The sequence below is a fragment of the Podarcis erhardii genome (genome assembly GCF_964252035.2).
Source record: "Podarcis erhardii genome assembly, chromosome: 6".
Lineage (NCBI taxonomy): Eukaryota > Metazoa > Chordata > Lepidosauria > Squamata > Lacertidae > Podarcis > Podarcis erhardii.
In genome coordinates, this window is record NC_138510.1 from 77,506,123 (window position 1) to 77,531,317 (window position 25,195).

The following is a 25,195-nucleotide window of genomic DNA, read 5'->3' on the forward strand; positions in this document are numbered from 1 at the left end:
AGTATTTATCTATTATGGCATAGATTCCTAACGGATGGCATACTAATAGATTCCCAGTGATAGGGTGTGATTTTGGTGGGCTGCTGAGAGGCTAAGCACCTTTTACAAAATGACTATCCAAGGAAAAATTTGAACCTATTATTATTATTATTATTATTATTATTATTATTATTATATTTTTAAAGGCTTCTGGACACCAACATTGCAGGGGTGGGTTGGGAAGCATTTAATCATGAACTGTGAACAGGTTTTTGTAAATAAACCATGATATCAAGGGAATTTGGTTTTTTTAGTGGAAGATATTCTTAAGCAGGAAAAAAGTCCATAAAGATCTGTAGCACGACCTGAAAAGCTAAAGGCCTTATGTTCCCACATGCCGCCAACACAGATAATCCCAGAATCTTAAGTGCAAAACATCTCTCCAAGGACTCTGAAAGCCTCCTTTGAGGCCTACAAAATAATACCTTGTCTGCATTCAAAGCCACCAGGCCGCCCCTCCTCTTCAAAAAGTTGCATGCAGTGGTTTAGAGCTTTTAGCCAGCCATGTGGTTGCCATGGTTTCCTGCTCCAGATCAGAGAGAGACCCATTGCACGCAATGGTCTGACTGGCAAATAGCTCCTCCTGCTCCTCTTGCCAAGCAACGAGATGACCCACTCCTGTGCTTTTGTCACAGACATCTTCAAATTGCTTTGCCAGTCTTGGCACCTCTGCTGCCAGCATGGGGGCTGGCAAGTTCTTTCCTCCCAGGCCCTTCCAACTGGGCTGGCATTCTTTTGTTGCCCTGTCATGCCTGGTCACAGGCATTACTGTCTCCCCTTCCCCTTTCTTCTTCCTTGAAAGGGAGGGTAGCTACGATGAGAGTATTGTCAAAATGATTGTTAGGCGTTGAGAGAATTCACTCTGAATGTTCTCAAACTCACTGCTGGAGCTTGCTTAAATAGCCCCAAAGATTTTGAAAAGCTGCCAATTAGGTTGATGATTGGCTAGTTTTCATACTGAAACAATGGCTATGTTCCCACATCATGGTTAACCATAGATAATGGCTTATTGTAAACATGGAAAGGGCTCCCACTGCACTCCTTTCCCAGTGCAAGCAAGAGTTAACAAACCATGATTCCTGGATTGGCATGCTTCAAACAAACCTAGAGTAAAGCCAATCTTGGTTTGATTGAGCGGAACAGATGACAATTCCAATTTTGGATGTAAATCTAAGCCCAGGGATCATGGTTTGCTGCATGCACAAAGAAATGAGCTAAGAGGGGGCCATCTCCACATTTATAATAAGCCATTAATTAAGCCAATGAAAGCTGGCAGATTGATTATTCTGGTGTGATCCTTCTAAATGAGTATTTTCCTCTTACATAGAGATTTGTCACGCTGTGGTAGATTGATAGAAATGTAACAATATTTGCAATTTTTAGTCACTTAATTGACTTAAATATTTTGATCGGCTAAATAATTAATTGGACAATTTATTTTGGGGACCAGTAAGAAGGAAAGCATTTTTAAAGCCATAAAAACAATAATTTTAAAAATTCATCCTATATCCACACACACACTTTAAGAAACGCTCCTCAGGAAGGAAGGAACTTTCTAAGAAAGTGCCTGCTTCTGAGTGTGCTGTGCAACCTCTAAGAACAGAGAGCACTTGTTTTCTTCAGATCTCCTGCTTTATTATAAATAAATGCATGCTGCATGACGTCACCACAGTACTTTAAGGTCATATTTGTGCTTGGATTCAGTTCCATGGGCAGCTTGAAATCTCATGGCTCTCCTGATATCTTAAGACTGTTTCTGATTTCTTTCCCCCTTTAGACACAACACCATGGCAATAGGGATAGCAGTTGATATTCTCGGCTGCACAGGAAACTTAGAAGAACGAGTTGCAACGTTAAACAGGATCATCCAGGTCGCTGTGGAACTCAAAGACTCCATGGGGGATCTGTATGCATTTTCAGCTATAATGAAAGCTCTGGAAATGCCTCAGGTAAAAGGAATTCCCCACACTAAACTATTTAACATGCAATCTTAAGGTGTGGGGAAAGAGGAACTGCCTTTTGTGCTGAGCAAGGCATTGGATAAGGTTCTGGCATTCTTCTGTTCATTTGCTGTTCTGGAATACCCGACTCTCTTCCTCCCAACACCCTGGCTTGACCAAAGAGGTGTCTCCAACATTGGCTCTTCCTCTCTGATATTGGATGGGTGGATCCAATCTATCCTATGACTCCTGGGACACCTTGCAGACAGTAAGATTGCACCCACGTGAGGGCTTCACACACAAAACGAAGCCATTGTTTATTAAATCACAGCTTAGCATTATGTCTGAACCCATCGCAGCAACTTAACTATCGTCTACTAACTGTGGTTTAAGTTCACTCATTAAGCAAGGTTCATAGCTGGCTTACTAACCTTAATAAGTAGCATGTAAGCCTGGATTTCCTCAACTATAATTAAGAACAAAACAAATTCCTTCCAGTAGCACCTTAAAGACCAACTAAGTCAGTTCTTGGTATGAGCTTTCGTGTGCATGCACACTTCTTCAGATACGAAAGCTCATACCAAGAACTGACTTAGTTGGTCTTTAAGGTGCTACTGGAAGGAATTTGTTTTGTTTTGACTATGGCAGACCAACACGGCTACCTATCTGTAACTATAATTAAGAAGCCTTTTCTAGTATAAGGAATTAACTGTAGGCTAAGAGCTACAGACCTGTGAGTGAAGAGCAGCAAAAAATCCATACTGATTTCAATGCTACTCACTGGTAGGTAAAAATGATCCACAGGGCTGGTAAAAAACACGCCACCTTACTGTCTGGAATGATTCTCCAGATTTAGTCCCATCTTCCCTGATCATCAAGTGGGGTTGGCCAGTGTTTGCAGTCCTGCGACATATGGCTGTCCTCCTTACTGCTAACATTTGTTTGTATCTTTACTAAAATATGGTGAGTAAACCTAGTGCTAGAGGTTGAGCCAGTGTCGAGTAGACGTCATTCCCATCATGCGCACAGTGCTTCTTATTCCGGCACCGCAGAATAGCATTTACAATTGTAGTTCAAGATGCACAAGGATTCCTAATAGGCGCTAAGAAATATGCTGGGTGATCAGCGATCCACTTCCAGATATGCAAATTCATCATTTATACAGGTATTAGCTTTACTGTAGCCAAGCTCATTAGATCTTATGGGTAATGCCCATCCACAAGTAAAATGGCAGGCTGGAGGGTTTGTTGAGTTAAACTGCTGACTTGGGAGGGCCCAAGCCTACTGCTAAAAAACAAGTCATTCCAAAGTGTGACACATTTGCTATACCCCTTTGTTGGGATCAGATTGGATACCTGGGAAGAACTGTTTTTACAGGGTTTTCCAAACTTGGCTCCGCAGCTGTTTTTGGACTACAGTTCCCATCATCCCTGACCACTAGTCCTGCTAGCTAGGAATGATGGGAGTTGTAGTCCAAAAACAGCTGGAGGCAAAATTTGGGAAACCCTGACGATCTGATGAGTAGAATAGGTCGGGGGGCCCAACCAAGCTTACTGTTAAAAGGGAGTCCTTTGCTGCAGCCATTCGCTGGGATGAGCTGTTTTTAAACACCTAGCAGGGCTGGTGGCTGGGACGGCTTCAGCTAACAAGCAAATGTTCTAGTCTGCCACTTCATACAGCATGTTAGGGCAGTTTCTCACAGGCAGCTTCTGCTCTCTGAGGATGCAAACTACACACTTGATGGAACAGCAGCAAAATGTTGCTGATTTGTATGAAATACCCCTTCTTTTAAGTTGCACCATATTCAATTTTTGTTGTTCAGGGACTGCTTGACAGTTTAGTTATTCTTCCTCTACAGGTCACAAGGTTAGAGCAAACGTGGACCGCTCTGAGGCACTGCTACACACAAACAGCCATTATATATGAGAAGCAGCTAAAGCCGTTCAGCAAAGCCTTGCATGAAGGAAGAGGTAAGTTAGGGCAGCTGCATCACATTTATCACTGTCATCATCAGTGGAGTCTAATCAAGTCCATAGGCCACATCTGTTATTGCATTAATGGAGAGTGCGGGAGAAAGCCCAAGTCCTAAAAGTGATGGTAACGGACAAAATGCATTAGATGTAACCACATCCTGCCTTACTCATGGTTCATTCCTGTTGTGTGGGGAAAATAACTCAGGAAGGAGGGGTATTCTATCATTCCCTGTCACTGAAATGCTTTGAACAAAATAATCCATGCGCAATGCATGAATTAGATCTTCAGGAACAGTGAATAATTTCCACTGAACATCTAATTTGCTTCTCTGGTGATGCAACAAGAAGAAACCTACGGCCAGGTCAACTTTTTTGTCCACTTGCCAAGCAAAGAGCACAAGTCATGGTTAGGGAGGAACCAACGAAAGGGGTTGTATCTGCATCAGGCAGCATTTTGCTTGGGGCGAATTGGTGGTCATATTACAGAACTGCGTAGCCAGCAAATTATTGAAATCCTGCTTGTGTATGACATGAGATAGGCTGGTTCCTTTAGCTAGCAAGGGGGCAAAATGTAAATGTTTTGTTTTTTACCTCCTTTTCAGAGGCAACCTGCGTTCCACAAAATGTGGTCACTGTCCCCCTGCTGATGCCTCTTGTTATGCTTCTGGAGCGCCAGGCTGTTGTGTTTGATGGAATGGACGTGTGGGAGAACACAGACCAAAGCTGCGAAATAATGCTGAAACACTTGGCAACTGCTCGCTTGATAGCGCAGAATGCTGACCTGTACAGTGCAAATGCGGAAAGGATGTTGGCAGGTAGGAGGGGAATGTACTTGCTGCACACTGTTTAATTCCACAGAAATGAGGGGGGAGGGAATCGCATTCAGGGTTGTTGAAAACAGGTCTTGTTTCTTAGATCTTCCCTTGCAGAGTGATGTTGCAGGATGGGTATGCATCAAACGCAGCTCCTGGTATTTGCAGTCTGCATAAAGTAGCAGCTTTGGTGTACGCTGTGCTTGTTGCCCATGTCTATACAGTGTTGTAAGCTGGAATCAGCCAAGCCTTGCAAGTTGATTGAACAGAGGAACAAAGTGCCTGCCCTTTTTAGGTACTTGCCATGACTAGTTATATAGCACAACAGCTTCAAATTGGGCCTAAGAAGCTGATGTTTAGGCTTTGTTGTAGGTGATACATCTATGAGAAACATTTCTCATTACCAGGTTTAAAGTATGGTTGGATGAATAGGTTTTTAAGATGTCCAGAACTAGTTTCCTTGTTTATCCAGTTTGGTCACTGGGGGGATGGGAGGCAGCCCTCCACTTTGGGTACCCTCCTCAAAGTGGCTAGTTTTTTATATGAAGAGCATCTCCTAGGGATGCAGTCATGTGGAAGAATGATAATCTGACCCAGTGGCGTAGCATTGGAGGGGTGTGTGTGGTGGCTGGGGCAGTGGTGGCTCCTTTGCCTTATGGGAAGACTGCAACAGCAGCTTCACTCAGGTGGTACCATATTTTTCGTCCCATAGGACGCTCCGTCCCATAGGACGCACCTAGTTTTTTTGGGGGGAAATAAAGGAAAATTTTTTTCCCTTTATTTCCCCCCCAAAACCAGGTCGGGGAAACCGAACCAGGTCGAGGAACAGCAGGCTGGCGGCGCTGCGCCTCCCTGCTGTCCCTCAAGCTTGTGGGGCTGGCCGATGTCCGCCCGGCGCGCGGGGTGCTGTGCTTCAGCGTGGCCTGCCCGCCGGGCGGCAGGCTGCTATCCGCAGCGAGGGGAGCCCTACGGGGAACTCCTGCAGGGCTCCCCACGGTGCGGATGTCTGCCCAGCGCGAGGGGCGCTCTGCTTCAGGGCGCCCCTCGCACCGGGCGGCAGGCTGCTATCCGCAGCCTAGACAGCCCTGTGCGAGTTCCCGCAGGGCTGCCTAGGCTGCGGGTGTCTTCCTGAAGCCTGGAGAGCGAGAGGGGTCGGTGCGCACCGACCCCTCTCGCTCTCCAAGCTTCAGCGAAAGCCTGCATTCGCCCCATAGGACACACCCAGATTTCCCCTTCATTTTTGGAGGGGAAAAAGTGCGTCCTATAGGGCGAAAAATACGGTATATTGTGGGTGAAACTGCCACTGCTCCTGAGTCCAGCTTCCCCTGTGATGATATACCACTGAGTGAAACTGCCCTCATACCAGTAAAGAGGGAGGAACAAGCTGCTTCGGTGAGGCGCCAATACTGCTTGTTCTTCCACTTCTTTAAACTGCTCTGTTGAGGAGCGTGGCTGTCCTTGCGCCAAGCAGTTTTATGGAGCCACCAGCTTGCCCGAGGTGGCAGCTCCGTGAAACTGCTCTGCTGAAAGGTACGTGTGGTTGCTGCTTCCCTTAGCTAAGCAGTTAACGGAGCCTTGTGCAAGCCAGTGGAGAAGCAGGAGAAGGATTGGGTCACGAAGCTGCTTCCTCACTGGGGCGAAACTGCCTCAGCGATGTCACTCTGACACCTTGCAGCGCTGTGGTAGGAAAGCAGGGTAAACAACGTGGTTTATCACCAGATCATGATGTTTGCTTCTACAGATGCTCCTGCATAGAAGAAGCATTGCCAGACTTCTGAGCTGGCATTTTCAATCTGTTGCAGTAAAAGGTGCTTGTCTTGGATGCCTTCATGGTGAGAAGGCTATTTTACAGTAATTTATTTTCCATTTCCTCCCATCAGGTTTTCAGCCAGATGACGAGATGAATGAGATCTTCAAAACAGAATTTCAGATGAGATTGCTCTGGGGCAGCAAAGGAGCACAAGTTAACCAAAGTGAAAGATACGAGAAATTCAACCAGATCTTAACTGCACTCTCCCGAAAATTAGAACCCCCTTTAGCAAAACAGATTGAGCAGTGAAATGCTCAATGGACACTCAACTATATAGTTGGTTCAGTTACTTTACTTAAAGAAAATACACTGTAAAACAGGCCTGCATCAAATGTTTGCCTTTCCCTATCCCCTCAGAGTAAGAAGAGGGTGCCTTTTGGGGGGTGGGGAGGAAGTACTTCCTGAAAAGTATTTTCCAGGAATATTTGCATGTTTGGCACATTCTTAAAAACTGTTTCTCCTTACTGGCAGTAGTGATTCCAGCCAAAACAGGGATCACAATGTGAATTCACATGCACGGCCCCTTGAGAAAAAGGGTAGCGCTTTCTGGGTCATAATCGATAGAGAATTGCTGAAGGGGGTGTGAGAGTACTTGTTGCCACTGCCAATCGTTTTTGCATACTTTTGCTGTATGCAGTTTCATTTGCAGCACCTTCGGGGTTTGTAAATTGCACCATGTGCATTTTTTTAAAAATTTAGTTGCCTAATAAGATTTGACTACTGATTTACAAAGAAATCATTATTTATTTATTACGGATATCTTTAATTATCTCTCGCTCAACAAATACACTGTCCTGTTACGTAAAGTATTGCTGACACAGTGGTTTTATTAGAATATTTTTAGTCTTGCATCAAATAATGTTATTAATAAACTGTAATGTAAATAAGACTAGAAGTTACAGGAATGGCTTTGCAGAAGGTATCAGTTGTATGATATCCCTTAAAATGGATAGGGAAACTTGTACATGTGCTTGTGAATTAAAGCATCTCATGGTGTAAGTATTTTGGGTTTTTTGCCTCAGTGAAATGGGAGTGGATAAACTGAGGGGCCCAAGCTGTCCAGAACTGACCTGCCAGAACTGACCTGCTCATCTTTCCTCCTGCACTTTCTTCTCTCTCCAACTTCCATCAGCCCCAGGCAGCAAGGGTAGTGATAAAGGATGATGGAACTGCTCTCAGCAGCCAGAAACATAACTAGACACTGCAAGGACCTATCAGGAATGAACATAGACCACTGGTACCAACATGTATGGCAAAAACTGCTCTATTAGAAAAGTTGAACAACAAACTTAAAACTAGCACAGGGACAAGCAAAGGAGGATGCCTTCACCCCAGTATGGTTCCCCTTAATCACATACACAGGACAATGACCTATCCCCCTGCAAAATCATATAAATCAATATGACTAACCTGACCCCCCACATATACACAAGCAACACTGCAACCAAGCAAGCTCAGGACCCCCCTAATATCTCTCACAATACCAATGAAAAATTAATAAATAAACAAAGGACCTACCCAAGTGATGCTGACCCAAACCCCTACAACACTAGGCAACAGAACAAAAGACCAGTACCCCCCCACACACATTTTTTTTCCTCCCAGTCACAAGGTGTCTACAACAAAAGTATCACTAAATGTAAATGAAGTGGTAATGATAAATGTACCCCTGTCTGTTTTGTAACACAAAATCCTTCAAAACTAATTTACAAAATAAAGGGTGCTGGAAGTTGCATCCAGCGGCATCTGGAAGTTCACCACGTCATACAGCATTGTAATTCTGGCCCCCTTCCTTGGCTAAAACTGCTTTTATGTTCTGCTCTCCTGCCTTGAGAGCCCTCAGTGCCCTCTGTCCACAATTGTTACCACAAATGTATTTCATTACTTATATCATGTAACATTTCTCAGATCCCCTGATGCCTGAATCAAGCCGTCCGCAGAGTATATAGAGAACGAGTAGACAAAGGCTTGGGAGGGAAGGTGACTACTTTGGATTGTGGTACTTCATAAAGCACCAGCCACACTATTGTTTATTTAAAGTATATACGTTTCCCCCTCATAAAGTATCAGGGAACTATACAGGCAAAAACATTCTCTCCCTGCAACCAGTTTGTCCAACAATGGCTCAAAGAAAAAACACCCATCTATCATTCTGCCTGTATGCTGGAAGGCATGGTGGTGACCATGACAGGAATCCCAAGACAGACCAAACAATCAGGCTTAATTAAAAAAAGGCACTCAATTCCACCATGGCCTGCTGCCCACAGCTTTTTACCAAACTAGCGAAGTTGGGAAATGTGACACTTAAAAAAGAAAGAAGTAAAGCAAAATAATGGCAAGGGGTTTTTTTTGATAGCTTTCACACTCTAGTGCATTCCTCATTGCTTTCAAGCACATGCCCTGCAATCATCGCAAGGCATGTCTTAAACTGCAGCTTCCCAGTCAAGAGTCACAAAGTTCTGACACAAGTTTCCACTTCTTTGGCATTAGAAAGCTAAGGAATGAGCACACAAAAGGCCCGCTCTGGATTTTGAAGCCAGCAGAAGACGAAGGAGGCAGCTGCCCAAAGATCTACCAAGGGAAAGCAGGGCTCAAATGGAGAATGTAACTGATCTGCAAGCATGCTGGCTGCTACTCCTTGGCATACATACAGACGGCACTGATTAAGGGAGAGGGGGCTGGATAGACACTTGCTCCAAAAACTTTGCAAAGCTCTTTTTCTGCATATGTGGAACTGCACAGAAGCTCCAATGACAATGTCCCAGGCTATTCCATCCTCCCGAATTCCCCAACCACCAGCTGCTCCCCCCCCCAAATTCTGTACTCCACCCACCTCTGCATACCAGATAAAACAATGCTGCTTATTTGTTATATGGTCACTTACCCAGGCATGCTGAAAGGCTCTGATGTTACTAGAGGTTCTTTGCCCCTCAGCTTGCTCCATCCTCTAACTCCTTCCTAAAGCATGTGAAGAAATTCAAGTGGAACTAAGTTAAGGGTTATAGAACTGCAAGTTAACCGATCATGTAAAGGAATTGTTCAGGCAACTTGGGGGCTTAGTTTTGGCACCAGGGATTAAATCTGCTTGTCTGAACTGGGCCCGCTAACAGGAAAATGGGGGGCTTTGTCCTTCTAACCAAATGAATGCTCTTGCCTTCTTCTAAGCATGAGCATGTTAACATTAAAAAGGGGAGGCACCTAAAGCCACCTATTCCTTCGCCTGCAACAGAAGACAAGGAAATTGTCCGGGCCATGAAAAGGTTGCTTTTAATTCCATGAAAATATTTTCAAGAGAACCACTATTTTTTAACAAAGCATTTAAACATTTAAAAATCAACACGTGCACAAAAGATTAAAAATTACTGGAAAGTTGTAAGACTCGAGACAATTCATCATGTTCAAAATTTCAGCATGATTTTAGCTAACTGTGCAAGTACAAATATTCCCCCCCTCCCTTTAAATGTAATAACCCTCATAAATTCACTGTGCCTTATACCACAGAAAGAATACCTCCTGAGGAAACAAATCCTGTTCCTAGAAAAACAGTAGCATGAAAGAACGGTTATTAGTCCTTTGCTATGAGTTATTTAGTAGAAGCCCATGAGTTCATTAGGCACAATCTACAGGGCTCTTGGCTGCAAGTTATATTGAGAACATTTTCTCATTATATTTAACTTTGAAATAATAATATTCTTTTTTAAAAAAAACAAGCACTAGGTTGGTCTTTTAAAAACCCAAAAGCTGAATGACTAATACAATGTAGTTTTGTCAGTAATGAGTAAAGAGGTCACATCATATAAATAACCCTGTTTACAATATCCGAAAAAATCTAACCTTTAGTGTTTAATTCCCCGCCGCTGCCCCTGCAAATACACTATGTCATTTGCGTAATAGTGGCACACTTAATAATAAAAAGAAGAGACCACAATAGTCACACAGATTTTAGTTTTACTGGTAGTACAATTCCTAATAACACTGAAAAAAGTTCTAAAGGAATCCAGCACTGCTGTGTCCAAATATTGCTTCACCCCCCCACCCTACCCCTAGAAAACCGGTTGGTTTGTTTTTAACATTACCACAAACAGCAAAAAAAGCTGGATCAATGAAGCTTTTAACTTAAATGGTCCTTCCCTCCCTCCCTCCCTCCCTCCCTCCCTCCCTCCCAACTCCCCATATTCTAAGATTCCCCTATTTATTTTAGATGTAGGGATGATTTCATTAACAGAACTCACAAATGGCAGACAAAACAACGTGGGCAATATGGGGTGTGTGCTGCAGACAACTATATTTACATGTATAAACATTTCTCAAATCTCAAATGTTTACAAGTAAAAGTGCACATAGATCATTACAAAGTATCACTCCAATTTTTCAAATGGTCCTTACAATGAAGCGTCACTTGGAAACAGACTAGCACTGCAGTTAATTAGAAACTGGAGTCTTTCCCCAACCCAACCCTGCCCCGCCAACTCAAGAAATAAGAGACAATCAAGGAAAGAAAAAAAAAAGGCTCCATAAAAATCCTATTAAAAACATTCATTAGACATAAAATGAAAACGATACATGTGTTTTGCTTCCAGTGCATAAAGTTTACAATGCACCATGTATCATGTTGAGGCAGAGGCCCAGAAAGCATCTGCCAAGGCTACCAGCAGCTGTAGTACTGTAGAAAGATGCAGGAGGTCATTCGGAGCAGAGGCTCAGAGCCCTTTGTGGGATACTGAAGTGGTAAGCGTTGGCAATCAACAGATTTAGGCACTCGAGAGTTTTAAGGCAGCATCTGAATGGCAAGCACTTCTGAAAACAGTCGTTTTGTCTTGTGGTGGAAAAAAAATCTGTGCTGTTAAATCTCAGGCTTTTCAGTGCTCACAGGTTATTGAGGTGCTGAGGATGGGCTGCTGGGACACGTTCCTTTCCCCCAAATCAAAATGAATGTTAGGTTTTTGCACATCAGTCGCAACACAAAAGAAGAACTGGAATGTAATGATGATGGTCATAATGAGAAAAAAAGAAAAGAAAAAGGTAACAATAGCAGCATTAAGTGGAAACTGAAATGAAAAGGAAAACAAACTTTAGTGCTGGAGATAACAGAACTACAGTAAAGTGGGGTTTTGCTAAGAATGCAGAAGAGGAGGAAGAGCTATGGAAATACAAAACATTAGGCAGGCAGTCCTGATACGTATCTAGACATGCAGGAGAAGGTTAGGGCGAGAATGGAGGTGGCACAGGCAGAGACTGTGAAGGATGACATGGCTTCAATTCAATGCCAGCTCAAAATGGGCATGGAAAATGAGGCAGCCGAAACAGCCAATAGGCAATGCAACGGGCAGACAGCAAAAGGAGGGCTTTTTCAGAACCACGAAAGGAATGCGTTTTCAGGTGGTTTGGTTCTGCTGAAATGGAGCTGTGGCTTTACTGTAACGATTTTGAATACACAGAGGGATGCTAACATGGTTAGTGAGTCATGTTTGCCTGCATGCCTTCATGCAACTGGCTTTTGCCCATCTTGCTGGGCCTAACTCCCCACCCCCTTCCTTCCCTCGCCCACCCCCCTAAAAATAAAAAAAGCAGCTGCATGTAACCTCCTTCAACATCTCGCCCATTTTCTCAGAAACCCGCTTCAGGAACCTGCAGTCCAAGAGGAAAAAAGAGAAGAACAGAATTACCAGAGGCCTTCAGAGAGAGAAGTGTGCTCATAGAATAAAGTAAAAAATAAAATAAAATAACCCCTCTAAATGGTTAGAAAATAAATCCTATACACAGGTAATGGCACCAAGCCTTTTCAAGCATTCCTAGCTTCCAGACAGCAGTTCATCCAGTAGCAAATTAGTGCAACTTTGCTACCAGAATAACTCCCCAGCCCAAGTGAAAATGTACAGGTTATCTAGTAGCACTTAGAAAATTCTACTTATAGAGGTGCATCAGCAACTATCATCAGATTCCAGCGATCTATTCCAGGCCCAGGCGCTCCAATGTGCACACAGGGATTTTCATTTGAGCAAAGGGGAGCTCATCAGCACCCACCTTCCTTCACATATGAGATATGCTCCTTCTGGTGGACTGAATGGGGTGGTCCACACCGAATTTGTGCACATGAAATTGAGATGCAGCGTTGCCTGGACTCCTGGAACAGATATTTCCCAGGAGAGATGTTTTTTCAGTGTCAGTGCAAGAGAAGAGGAAGTTTCCTTTTACCGACAGAATAACCTCGTCAGGAATCCCAAGGAGAAGGAAGTCATTTCAGCAACCCACGTTACATTCAAAGTTCTTAACAGGTAGGAACGAAGTAAAGAGGGGCACATCAGAATGCTGCACGCCTGTGGAGTCCCCAGTTACTAGCTATGCACTTCCCCAGCTGCCTTCCACATTCATCCTTTGTAGGATGGGAAAGTGCCGCTCGTTGATTTTTGCAAAGTAAAAACTGCAATAATGCGTACGCGACAGGCATGTTTGTAAACGTTAGCAGCAACCTCTTCCACCTAAGCAATGGCTTGTACATTCGCAGCAGAAACGGTTTCTTTGTTTTCTGAACTGCACCTCATTGCACTGGATTGTCAGCCGTTTTCCATGCACAATGCAGAACAGGGCAAGAGAACAAGGAAGAAAGGCTTGCATTCAGAAAAGCAAAAGCAGATCTGCTTGCCCACTTTATTTGCAGCAGGGCCATTTTTACTGCACTGGGCTTATAGTTATTAGCTGGGTATTGGAAAATGTTTTTTTTTTTTTTTTTGGGTGGGGGTGGATTTGGGAAGGGGGCAGGGGTTGGCTAATGGACTGTATACACTGATGCCATGGAAATAATAGTAATAGTGATCAATTTTTAAAAAAACATTTAAGCCAGTAAAAAGTTTTCCTCCCCAAAAAATAAACCATCAAAATCATAACAGATTAACCATTGATTGTAGGATAATGCTTAGAAGCCCTGAAGCAGACAGAGGCAGAGAAAGAAGACTTATGGACATGGCACTGGCCAAAGCTGTGTCAAGAGACTCATTGAAAGGCAGACATTCTTCCAGCTTCAGTACAGACATCCCCGGACGAGCTCACATGGTGAACAACGGATTGAAAGGCTTCCCGAACGCTCTTAACACTTTCCATCCATCTGTGTGCTTCAGGATTCTTTAAGGAATGTTCATTGTTAAGCCGACGGGCTGGAGGTTAGATATAGGTTACTGCACCTTTACTGTTCTTCTCTAGAGTTACATCGATGTAGGATGTTGGCACGTATCCTTCTTCTCCGTTCTGCCTCCGGGCTCTAGTCCATCCATCCCCTTTATCTTCCTCTATGATGTACAGAATCTCCCCTTCTTTCATCGCCAGAGTGCCTTCATTGTGACCTAGAAGGAAACGGGGATACACACATACGCACACAATAAGAAAACCTTTGCCACAGCTCTCACAGGGTTTAAATGCAAACTCCCTCGGCTCTCGTTTTCCACCCATGGGAGGATACATCAAATCTGTGAAGCGGAGCATATGTTCCAATTGTAGGCCAGGAGACAAAACATGGTCTCTTGTTGCAAAGCTGAACGCGCACCAATGGCTGTTTTTCTAATCTAACATATTTGTTTTGTTACCACGCTGCCGCATTTTTCTGCCGTTAAACAAAAATGATTTATGGCATGATTTCCCAGAACCAAAACCAGCTGCTAGAATCGTTTATATGCAGACAATTATTATCTAGGTAAGGCAAAAGGTAATTGCCATATATAGGATTCACACACATTTTTGCGTGTGTGTAAATATATTTCCCTTATGCTAATCTTACCATCGAAAGGATAGATAGCTTTGCAGTGTCCTATGGCTGGTAAGGGATCGTCATCTTCAAACTCGTCATCAAATTCGTTATGGGGGCCGTGCTGCTGGGGTGGGCTTCGAACTTCTTGATTGGCATCATCGGTGTAGCTCCCTTCAGGGCTGCAATGCAATGGTTGAGACAAGGGAACCTTCACACTTTGCAAACCAAGAACACCAACATTTCCCATACGCTTATCATAACATTTGCTGACTCTGTTTCAGCTCACAGTAACTATGCATGGCAAACCCTGACATAAATACTTATTGCTATGGATGAATACAGGCGTAGGCAGGGAGTATAGGTAAGAATCCAAGGACAGTCCTTAGATGAAGAAGGAGCTCTGATTTCAGAACAGAGCCTATTAGATCAAAATAGGCAGAATACAGAAACACTCTTTTAAAGCTCTGTCTATGGGAACAGAATTATGCAACTGCTATCATTTTCTCCTCAGAACCATGCATGGCTGTGAGAGTGGAGAAGACAAATGCTAATACAGTGGTACCTCGGTTTATGAACTTAATCTGTTCCGGAAGTCCGTTCTTAAACCAAAATCGTTCTTAAACCAAGGCGCGCTTTCCCCAATGAGGCCTCCTGCTGCCGGTGCTCTTCCACTGTTCGGATTCCGTTCTTAGACCAGGGTAAAAGTTCTCAAACCGGGACACTATTTCCGGTTTTGCAGAGTTTGTAAACCAAATGATTCTTAAACAGGACTGTTCTTAGACCGAGGTACCACTGTACTCATGAAGCAAGAACATTCACAGTCCTTGAAGTTTGCTTTGTTGGCAACAGATAAGGTACGGGCTCTGTTCCTCATCGGCTACCCAAAATACAAATTGTACGTGTGTGGTTTTCATCTTTTTGATACAGCTTTCTAAATCAGAGGCCACATTCCTTGGGTCATTGCTGGGACTGTCTAAGCCTCAGTTTCACCTTGCTAGTTACAAAAAGGTGAAGAGCAGTTGTTCCTTAACTGCAGCTAAGGAGAGCTAAATACCTCACCGGCCCTTTTAAGGAGAAGGGAGGGAATAGGAAACTATCTGAAGTTGGGTGCAATTCTTTAAGCAAATAATTCATTTTAAAAATGGATACTGCTCATCTTAAAGTGTTGCAATCAATGAAAAGATACAATAATTAAAAAAGCATTCCAAGGGAAAGCCTATAAATTTAAACACTCATCACTCAAATTTCAAGCATTCAAACGGTCATAATTCAAAAGGTGTACAAAACGAACACTAAAATGTGCTGGACACACACACACACACACAGAGTTACATGAGAGGTGAAGACAAGATTTGAAGAGGAAGTCCTAATTTATCTGCAATTCCACCTTCCCTTTTCAGCTCCAGCAACAAAAACATTGCTTTTGTGTAACACAGCAATTACAACTGCAGTGCCTAGATGAGAGGTGGGCAACCCATCAACCTCTAGCTATTGCTGGACTCCAACTCCCCGCCCCTGGGCTAGATCTCTGGGAAGTAAGGAAAGAGAGGGAAGAGGGCAGAAAACCAAGTGGAAAAGGGTTTGGGGAGGTTCTGGGGGCAAAGGCAATACTTTTTGTTTAATCAAATTCTAGATGGATGCAGTGACTGATGTTTTAGAAAACGACAGTGGCAAAGACAGTGAACTTAGTTTAAAAGATAAATATAGTGACCTCTCTCGTCCTTGGGTTACGAGGTGGTTGATATCACTGCTGTGTCTACGGTCTCCTCTTGCTGCTACTTTACCTTCAACTTCAGTAAGCCAGGCCTTGAGACAGAGACAGACAGACAGAGATCATTTGGCACCAGTAGAAAAATAAATGCTTAAGAGACCAAACACACATCTTAACTGTTCTCAAAACAGATTTGTATTCTAAAGCAATATTCTGGAACTGTGAGTTACCAAATTCACCACAAGCAATATGAAGGGGCACAAAAACTGGGATACCATCTTCCCGGGCTGCACTCCTGCAAAAGTCACATGACCATACAAGTTCGTGGCTCCTCCCAAAAGGGCTTTTTGGGGCAGAGCACCCAAAAAATGTGCGTTTTGTGGTGCCATGCCCGAAAAAAGTGCAGCCGGAGATTGTGGCGGCCATTTTGGCTGCTGTCCTCTTGCAAGAAAAAAATGGGATGTCCCGGGGGGGGGGCAGTTGATGGGTATATACAAGTACCACTCGCCGCCAGTACTATATTAAAAATTCTTCAGTTTCTCTTAACTCACTCATCTGTTCAGGAAGTCTCCCAATCCACACCCATAAGTGCACGATTTGTCAGCTCTGGTACCACAGATACAGAAAAACTGAATCTGCAAAAATATTTTCAAACCAGTGCTCTTCCGGCTATTTGGTTCTGTAGAGAATAGCTACATGCTTCTTGTTTCAGGGCTCGAACATCTCTAAAGGTACAGGCAAGGACTGCCATAGGATTTTTACAAATCTCTCCTTGTTAACTAAATTGGAAACATTAAAGCCAGGTGGCTTTAAAGTGGCAGTTGTTGTAAATGGATGGAGTGCAAAAGCAACCAGGATTTTTTGGAGGATTCCTTATCTAGAGGCATCTGAAATCTTATACCAGCCTTCTTTCGAAATGTCTTAATAGATTTTAACCTCATTCTTGTGAATTTCCATTCGAAGGCGGTCCATGTTGCTCATAGTTTCAGCCAGCTTTGGCTGAAGACTGCTCGGATCACCCATTTGCGGGTTTTTCTCGTATACATCTTTCATTTTGATGAGCGCATCTCTGTAGAAAGAAAAAAAAAAGTATATCGAATTAGAAAATTGTTTTCCTTGCAACAATGAAACTGAGGAGGGAGGAAGAGAAAGCAGTACAATTTCTTAACACTCAGGACACCCCCAAAACTATGGGGTTTGAGAGGACTCATGAACAACAGAGAAAAATAAAGACAAATTGATGTTTGCAGAAGAGACCTCTCCATGCCTAGGAAAAGAGCAGTAAAGATAAGGTCAAGATACAATAACAGAAAAGCAAAATTACTTCTGATCTGTCTCTTTTTGTAGTTCTCTGTTAAGTTCATCAATTCGCTGCTGCAGTTTTTTCCGCCTTTGTTCTGGAGGCAGGTGGCTGAAATCTTCTTGAGCAGGGCCCTGAAACCAAGTGAAAATACAACCCTCAGAAAGTGCAGCTACTTACATTTCTGCTGGCACCTCACACATAACCAACAGGACTTCCTCACTGGAGGAAGAACTGTTTTTTTAAACACCACAATGCTGCAAAGCATAGCTCCAGGGCGGCGGGGGGGGGGGGAGATGCACACATCAGACTGAATTATTTTCTTGATTCCTGTGATTCCTCCCCCCCCCCCTTCAATCTGAGATTTTCAAGATGTTACAGATTATAAACAGTTCTTCCATGTGTTAAATAATCTTGAAGGGAAAGCAAATCCATTTCAGAGGCAATAGACTCAGAAGGGGTGTGTGTGGAAATATACTAGTGAACCAGAATGAAAAAGGGATCTTTAATTTGGGGGCGGGACCCTGCAAAATATTTCAAATGCCTGAATGAGGGGAGTGTAGGCTCAATCGGTGACACTGCTGGAAAACCTCTGGTCGTTATGGAACAAGCAGTTGCAAGACTAGACAGGTTTAGGGTAAATTATGGTAAAAGTAGCCATGTTTAGCCTCTTGTAACAAACATTACTGCTTCTGATAAGACATCTACCCCTCAAAATCACAAGCCACAATGAATCTGAAGTGCGACAAGACTCTCAGTCTTGACATGATTTTTGACAGACACATTTCCAAATTATTAAGATTTTAACAGAGCAACATTTTCATTGCCAAGTTCCATAGATCGCCTTGGGATTTTCTATTGTTAATAAAAAGGGCAGTCAGAACCAAACTGGGAATTACAGTGAATTTGGGTAGTTTTTTAAAAAACCAAATCATGAAGAAGCTGCATTAGGAGATGTAAAACATGGCTGATAACCACGTAAAAAGTAACTTAAATCGGCCCAGGCTCCCCTAGAACCTCAAACCCTGATAAAGCTTACTCACATTGCTCCTCCCCACCACTGAAGACGATCCCCACAGATTATTCACCAATTTTTCCAATAGGAAGGGAGGAACTTCTGGAACACGGAAACCCCTTTCCCAACAAGTAATGTGACGTAATCAATGTCATAAGGAGCAGCGATGCCAGAAATATCCAACATGGTATTCTCAACAGGGAGCTTACTGGGACAACATGAAACTATTTGTGCCCGAAAGTACTAGCAGAGCACAAAATTATTGGATCTGAACATTATTAGAGCTGCCAAATTTCCAGTTCAGGAGATTTTCTACCGATCTATATGGGCTTCTAAATGTCAAGCCAGCCTCATCACAGAGAGAAGGCAAAATTTCATTAAGAGAACCCGTAAGGAACTTGGGGATGGAAAACAATGGGTGGGGGTGGGGAGGAAACAGACTGTGAATATCCAAAGAGGTATTAAAAGCTGGCATAATAATGTTCTTCCATCTCATCATCTCCTGGCAAATAGAAGGGGAAGAAATGGAGGCAGTGAGAGATTTTACTCTCTTGGGCTCCATGATCACTGCAGATGGTGACAGCAGTCATGAAATTAAATGACGCCTGATTCTTGGGAGAAAAGCGATGACAAACCTAGACAGCATCTTAAAAAGCAGAGACATCAACTTGCCGACAAAGGTCCGTATAGTTGAAGCTATGGTTTCCCCAGTACAGTGGTACCTCGGGTTAAGAACTTAATTTGTTCTGGAGGTCCATTCTTAAGCTGAAACTGTTCTTAACCTGAGGTACCACTTTAGCTAATGGGGTCTCCCGCCGCCCCGTTGTTGTTGTGTGATTTCTGTTCTCATCCTGAATCAAAGTTCTTAACCTGAGGTACCACTGTAGTGATGTATGGAAGTGAGAGCTGGACCATAAAGAAGGCTGATCGCTGAAGAATTGATGCTTTTGAATTATGGTGCTGGAGGAGACTCTTGAGAGTCCCATGGACTGCAAGAAGATCAAACGTATCCATTCTTAAGGAAATCAGCCCTGAGTGCTCACTGGAAGGACAGATCCTGAAGCTGAGACTCCAATACTTTGGCCACCTCATGAGAAGAGAAGACTCCCTGGAAAAGACCCTGATGTTGGGAAAGATGGAGGGCACAAGTAGAAGGGGACGACAGAGGACGAGATGGTTTGACAGTGTCCTCAAAGCTACTAACATGAGTTTGACCAAACTGCGGGAGGCAGTGGAAGACAGGAGTGCCTGGCATGCTCTGGTCCATGGGGTCACAAAGAGTCAGACACGACTCAACAACTAAACAACAACAACAACAAAGCACTAGCAACAGGGATGTTATTAAGTGGCTTACATTGCATACCCGGAGGTTTAACCAAAATCTTATTAAACAGATCTGAAAACATCCCTGAACTGTGCACATTAAGTGCAGGGATGGCTGTCTCAGGGTAGTTATCCCATAGATCTATTCAAATTCTGAAAATTCTTTGGGAGGAGAAATCATTCCTAGAGGTGGCTTGGATTCATTAAACCTTTTGCCACAACATACATTTTTTAAAAAAATGCATTTCCTTTGCACAGATGAAGTGCTGGCTCCCTGCTAACTGGAAGCCACCCTGAGGCTTTCCTCCCCAGTGAGAGCAAGTTCCCTTTCACCTGAATAGCGGCTAAAAAGTTAACTGGCACCCAAGTTAAAACTTTTCAGCACTGCTTAACCCAGGGGATCTGAAATGTCAGTTTTAAAATGGGCACCTGACTTAAGGGAAATCCTGGTTAGCAGTAATGATTGTTAATCTCTTTGCCAGGGAATTGTGATGATAAGGGAGGGAAAATCAGCGCCGGGGAGAGGCTGCAAGGAGGGAAGCAGGCCTTGTAGCAGAACCAAGCCTATAATACTCCATTTCTTAAGTCCGTTTTGCCAAGCTGTGGTTTAACTCATTTCCAATGGCGTTAAAATAGGCAAACATGGTGACAACAAAGTGCTCTGCAATTTAGAAACAGCAGAATACATTATTGGGTTTCCCAGTTGCACGCAACTCTTTATCCTGTTGAGAACGCTCCACAGTTCCATTCTCCAAGCTCGCTGTGGCGACAGGCCAACCTCCCAGAAGTTCTCTTCCATCACGCTGAAATCTGGAGGAGAGAGAAGCTGCTTTGCCACTTTGAGCTTCCTTTGAAGACTCTCCCCAATAACTGGCATCCCATCTCCAAGATGAGAGGCAGTGCTCAGCCATCCACTGGCAGTTTGCCATCCATAGATTTCTCTAATCCTTTCAAAGCCATCTAAGTTGATACCCATCGCTACATCTTGTGGTAGCCATCACGGCATCTTCATACTATATCTAAGTTTATTCCCTCTATCCTCTAACCACAGGATATATCAAAAGCAGCATGAAGTCTACATGAAAGTCTGATGGATCAGAAGTTAACTTATTCCCTTTACCACTTGGTTCAGAATACAGCTAAGAATTATTACTGATATTCACTAGAAATAGGCCCATCGTGCTTGTTTGTTTTTCCAGGGGGTACTCAAGGATTCGCAGTACTGGCACCACTTTTTGTTGTTAAAAAGTGTGGAACTTACTGTAACAATTTCATAGTGCGTACCAGCACCTATTTTTCTAGAAGAAGAAAGCACTGAATAGGCCAACTAAGATTTCTCTTGCTAAAATCTGCCAAATATCAATGCAGACATGCTCAGAAGCAAATGTGACGATTTACCTCCAATTTACCGAAGTCTTGTAAAGTTGCTTCCACCAAAGTCAATGCAAAAAGTTCCTACTACATCCAACATTAGTTGGTTTGGACTATAATTAACAAGTTCTGAGCTACAAACAGGGTGTTTCAATGAAAAGGCTCACAAATCCACCTACTTGAGCACATTTAATAAGTTAACTATAGCACCAACCAGTAATTAAAAGCTAAACAAGAATTCAAAAGTCTGTTTGTGTTTACGGTTTGCCATCTGCTCAGAGAATCTGTTTCAAAGGGCTGTAAAACAATAAGGCCTATTAAGTTAATTTCCCTCCAAAATCTCATACTAATCTCCTTTTCAGCAGAGTTGTAAGCCTTCCTTTTAAAAGCATTGCTCTGTGTGTTGAACTTGTGCTAAACAGCTCCTACATAAATCATGATTTTAAATGCAAAACCATAAAATTATCATGCATTGTGTATTATATTAAGTTGTTCTAATTAAGAACAATGAGCTGCATTGGGGATTTTAGGTTTGTGTCATTCAAGGTAGTTTATAAGAGGTTTATAAGAGGTAAGTTTGCTCTCACATAATTGTCTTTTATTTTTAAGCATAATAAAGGCCTCACTCAATATACACAAAGGAGAAACTATGGAAACAATCTCGCAAAAAATAGGCATTTCTAATTTCCATGAGAATCAATGGAACTTAACCCCTTAACTGTTCATTTCCATTGTACTTTTGCCATAATTCTACCTTCAAACCTTATTTGAAATAAAATGGAACTGTCTGCAATAAAGGAGCAAAATTTAACACCAGCTTCCTGCCACAGAAATTATTTTGTACTGAACACAATTAAAAATATGAATCTATATGTAAATATTAAGTACTGGGATAAATATAGGCATCTTATTTATGTTTCATGCCTCCTTTACCAAAGGAAACAGATTATCTCGAATCCTCCTCTCCAGATTCTGTCTGCCACACCTATTGTGAACACTTAACTAAGTTGTAGAATTTAGTTATATAAAATAAGGATAAAGAAGTTATGTAAAAGTATGATCAATGAACAATACACATCAGAGAAACTAGGAAAGCTTTGAGGCATATTTCTCCTGTGATCAATACAACTTAAGCTCAGAAGAAAAGTTTGCCTTTTTACGCTAATCAGAATAATTTTAATCTATTGAATTACTTTATTTTCATTTATTGTTAAATAGCAGTGATTGTTGTAAACAGCCAGGCGACTTCATTTTAAATAAACCACCACCATCATTGGCTAAAAGTTTTCAACAGCAGTTTTGACCAAGTCCTAATAATAGTATCTGGCTAAGCCACAATAGAGTATGGCTGTTGAAATCCATGGATTTAAGTTAAGTCAGTGGGTCTACGCAGAAGATGACCGCTTAGCACATTCATTTGTTACTACCTGGCCATGGATTTAAGTTAAGTCAGTGGGTCTACTCAGAAGATGACCGCTTAGCACATTTATTTGTTATTACCTGACCATGAAAATCCATCTACTTTGCATGTGTAAGAGAATGTGTTAAGTGGGGGGGGGGTCAGGTTCTGCTGTCTTCAACAAAGACTTTCAGGAACGGTATTGCGATAACTACCATGGTTATCAGTTATGGACTAAATGAAATGTTTTTAAAATATAAGACTCAGATAGTATAGCTCCAGGCATGCACAGGACTGACTCCCTTGTAGGTCTCATTCACAAGCACCTTGTAGGAAAAGAAAGCTCTGGATTGAGTAGGTATCACTCTCATTTTATGGAGGCAAAACAGGAGTACATCCTTGCCTATTGGTTGAATTCCTTTCCTCTGTGCAATGCCAGGAGTCTATTTTGTTCACACCAAGCACAAATGGATAATGAGACAAAGAGTGACTAAGAATACGCATCTGAATACCAATTCACTCAAAGCAACTATGAGATGGACACGATTTCAATAAGCTACTTTCATGCTGTTGTTACGAAGTTTACAGCACACAGGCCTTACCGTCTTCACAGACCACTGACCGGTACAGTTGAAAACAGAAAGAAACAGGGTATTATTTTCATGCTACCAAGCATTATTTAGGAAGATTTATATATATATATATATCTGCATCTTTTACAGCCCAATCCTTTGCATATTCATTTGGGAATAATCCCCAGTGGGGCTTGATGCCAAGTAAGATTTTGTGTGTGATATTTTAACCTTAATTAATAGAACCCCATAAAGTTCCCAACATTTTAACTATCGTCTAAGGCACTGCAGAATTGAAGAGCAGCCACAATTCAAGCCATGGGATGACGGCCTATGGCTTGAAAAGGTGCAATACAGTATAATCTTGTTGAACTATTATTTCTTTAACGTATTTCTACATTGAAGGAAACGACAACAAAGCACACAGGAACACCACACAAAGCAGAAGCGTTTGACAATGGCAATGACCTGGTTTACTGTAAACAGAGTCTTGTTTAGCGAAGCTCCGGGAGCAAAACAGCAACGCTTTATGATGTTCTGAAACCCGGTTTTTCCTAGTTTCCACAGTTAGGTTTCATCTTTCTGGGCAAGTAGCTGGCCAGCCAACACAACTGTCACTAAGGTGGATACGGCTGATGTAAAGAAATGTCGTGGCCAAAGAAGTCCATCCTCTTAGGCAATCAGAGGACTTCCATCATCCTTGCTCAAAAACAGATTCAAGTTACCGGTAAGGCTCAAATGAATAGTTAGAGGAAACAACACTTTTGCAACTGAATAACTGGAAGACTATTTCCCAAAAGCCCATGTGAAAAATCTTCAACACTTTCTAATCAAAGTGATTCTAGATCAAAATATTTATTACTGGAGGCTATTATAGAGTAATACAGTGGTACCTCGGGTTAAGTACTTAATTCGTTCCGGAGGTCCATTCTTAACCTGAAACTGTTCTTAACCTGAAGCACCACTTTAGCTAATGGGTCCCCCTGCTGCCGCCGCACCACTGGAGCCCGATTTCTGTTCTTATCCTGAAGCAAAGTTCTTAATCTGTAGCACTATTTCTGGGTTAGCGGAGTGTGTAACCTGAAGTGTATGTAACCCGAGGTACCACTGTAGTCGATAATTTTACATATGACTGTGTATACTTTATTATATACTCAAGCGTTACGAAACATATCATTTCTAAATCACCAATAAAAACGGGGAAAGGGTAAAAAGACATACACAGATTGATTCTGGGGCACAATATCTTTTTTAAAAAAGACACAGATGGCATCTTATCTTATTCTGGCAGTATCCAATTTTGCACTGGGAAAAGCCTTCCTATTAAGGTTCTTAATTAGCAACCTTGTATTATGATGTGATAACAGAAAATGCCAATGATTTGTTTTATAAATGACTCCATTTAAGGATGCTTGAAATATGGGTTAGAACAAGGAACTGTGAAACAATCAATTGTGAAAACTGCTTTGGACCATACCGAGCGATGAAAAGCCAAGGCTCAAAATTCTGTGCAATATCTTCTATCTATCCAAGCAGCATTTGGAGGTTTCCCCCCAAAACAGCACCCTTTTGTGCCGCAATGAAAGAAAGCCACAACAAAGGCATAAGCCAAGGCACACCCAAAATATACATTGGAACCCAGTCTCAAAATTTGGAGCAACTACATGCTTTGTGACTAAGAGGGTGTACCACGTAATATGACCATATGGCAGAGCTGTAGACCAACTGCACTAAACATTGTAGGGCAATCTAGTGCCTCCCAGATGTCTCAGACTATAATTAGCCCCAGGCAGGATGGCCTTAGTGGCTGGTGCTGATAAGAACTGTACTCCAAAACATCTGGAGGCTACCAGTTTTGCAACTGCTGCTGTAGGTGATGCACCGATACAAATCTTTAGACTTGGGATCCCAGGACTCAGTAGAAAACATGAGCTGGGATTGCTCTCTATCCTAGCAATTATCCTTGGAAGTTATTGCTTGGCAAAACTAGATGAAATGTTAAGTCACTGTGATTAGGAAAGTTCATGTATCACACCATGATTACAGTTGAGTCTTGTGGTATAGGTTGGCTGTGTGGTATACAGGATTGCTCATTTAAAAAGTCATCGTGACTGCACACTTAAACTGGTTTTCTGAATCTGGTGATTATCTTATGAGGATGAGGGAAGAAAAGGAGTAGCTTTGTGCATAGA

General features: G+C 42.5%; 2 protein-coding genes across 8 annotated transcripts in view; one reads left to right on the forward strand and one right to left on the reverse strand.

Annotated features, from left to right (window-relative positions):
- The window catches only part of BCAR3 (BCAR3 adaptor protein, NSP family member), an 88,032-nt gene extending 80,459 nt beyond the window's left edge, over positions 1–7,573 (forward strand). For all 3 annotated transcript variants that reach the window (XM_081865844.1, XM_081865846.1, XM_081865845.1), the window contains 4 exons: positions 1,817–1,988; positions 3,838–3,949; positions 4,555–4,767; positions 6,645–7,573. In XM_081865844.1, coding sequence (XP_081721970.1) covers positions 1,817–1,988; positions 3,838–3,949; positions 4,555–4,767; positions 6,645–6,823 — 676 coding nt within the window. In that variant the 3' untranslated portion in view covers positions 6,824–7,573. The remainder of the gene's footprint in view (positions 1–1,816; positions 1,989–3,837; positions 3,950–4,554; positions 4,768–6,644) is intronic.
- FNBP1L (formin binding protein 1 like) overlaps positions 7,268–25,195 on the reverse strand; it is a 75,817-nt gene continuing 57,889 nt past the window's right edge. For 2 of the 5 annotated variants that reach the window (XM_081865984.1, XM_081865987.1), the window contains 6 exons: positions 17,348–17,457; positions 16,960–17,092; positions 16,024–16,118; positions 14,343–14,491; positions 9,459–13,911; positions 7,268–7,785 (listed from right to left, as the gene is read on the reverse strand). In XM_081865984.1, coding sequence (XP_081722110.1) covers positions 13,733–13,911; positions 14,343–14,491; positions 16,024–16,118; positions 16,960–17,092; positions 17,348–17,457 — 666 coding nt within the window. In that variant the 3' untranslated portion in view covers positions 7,268–7,785; positions 9,459–13,732. Of the gene's footprint in view, positions 7,809–9,458; positions 13,912–14,342; positions 14,492–16,023; positions 16,119–16,959; positions 17,093–17,347; positions 17,458–23,033; positions 23,049–25,195 lie in introns of all 5 variants that reach the window. The other 3 variants (XM_081865988.1, XM_081865986.1, XM_081865985.1) reach the window with 3 other exon arrangements.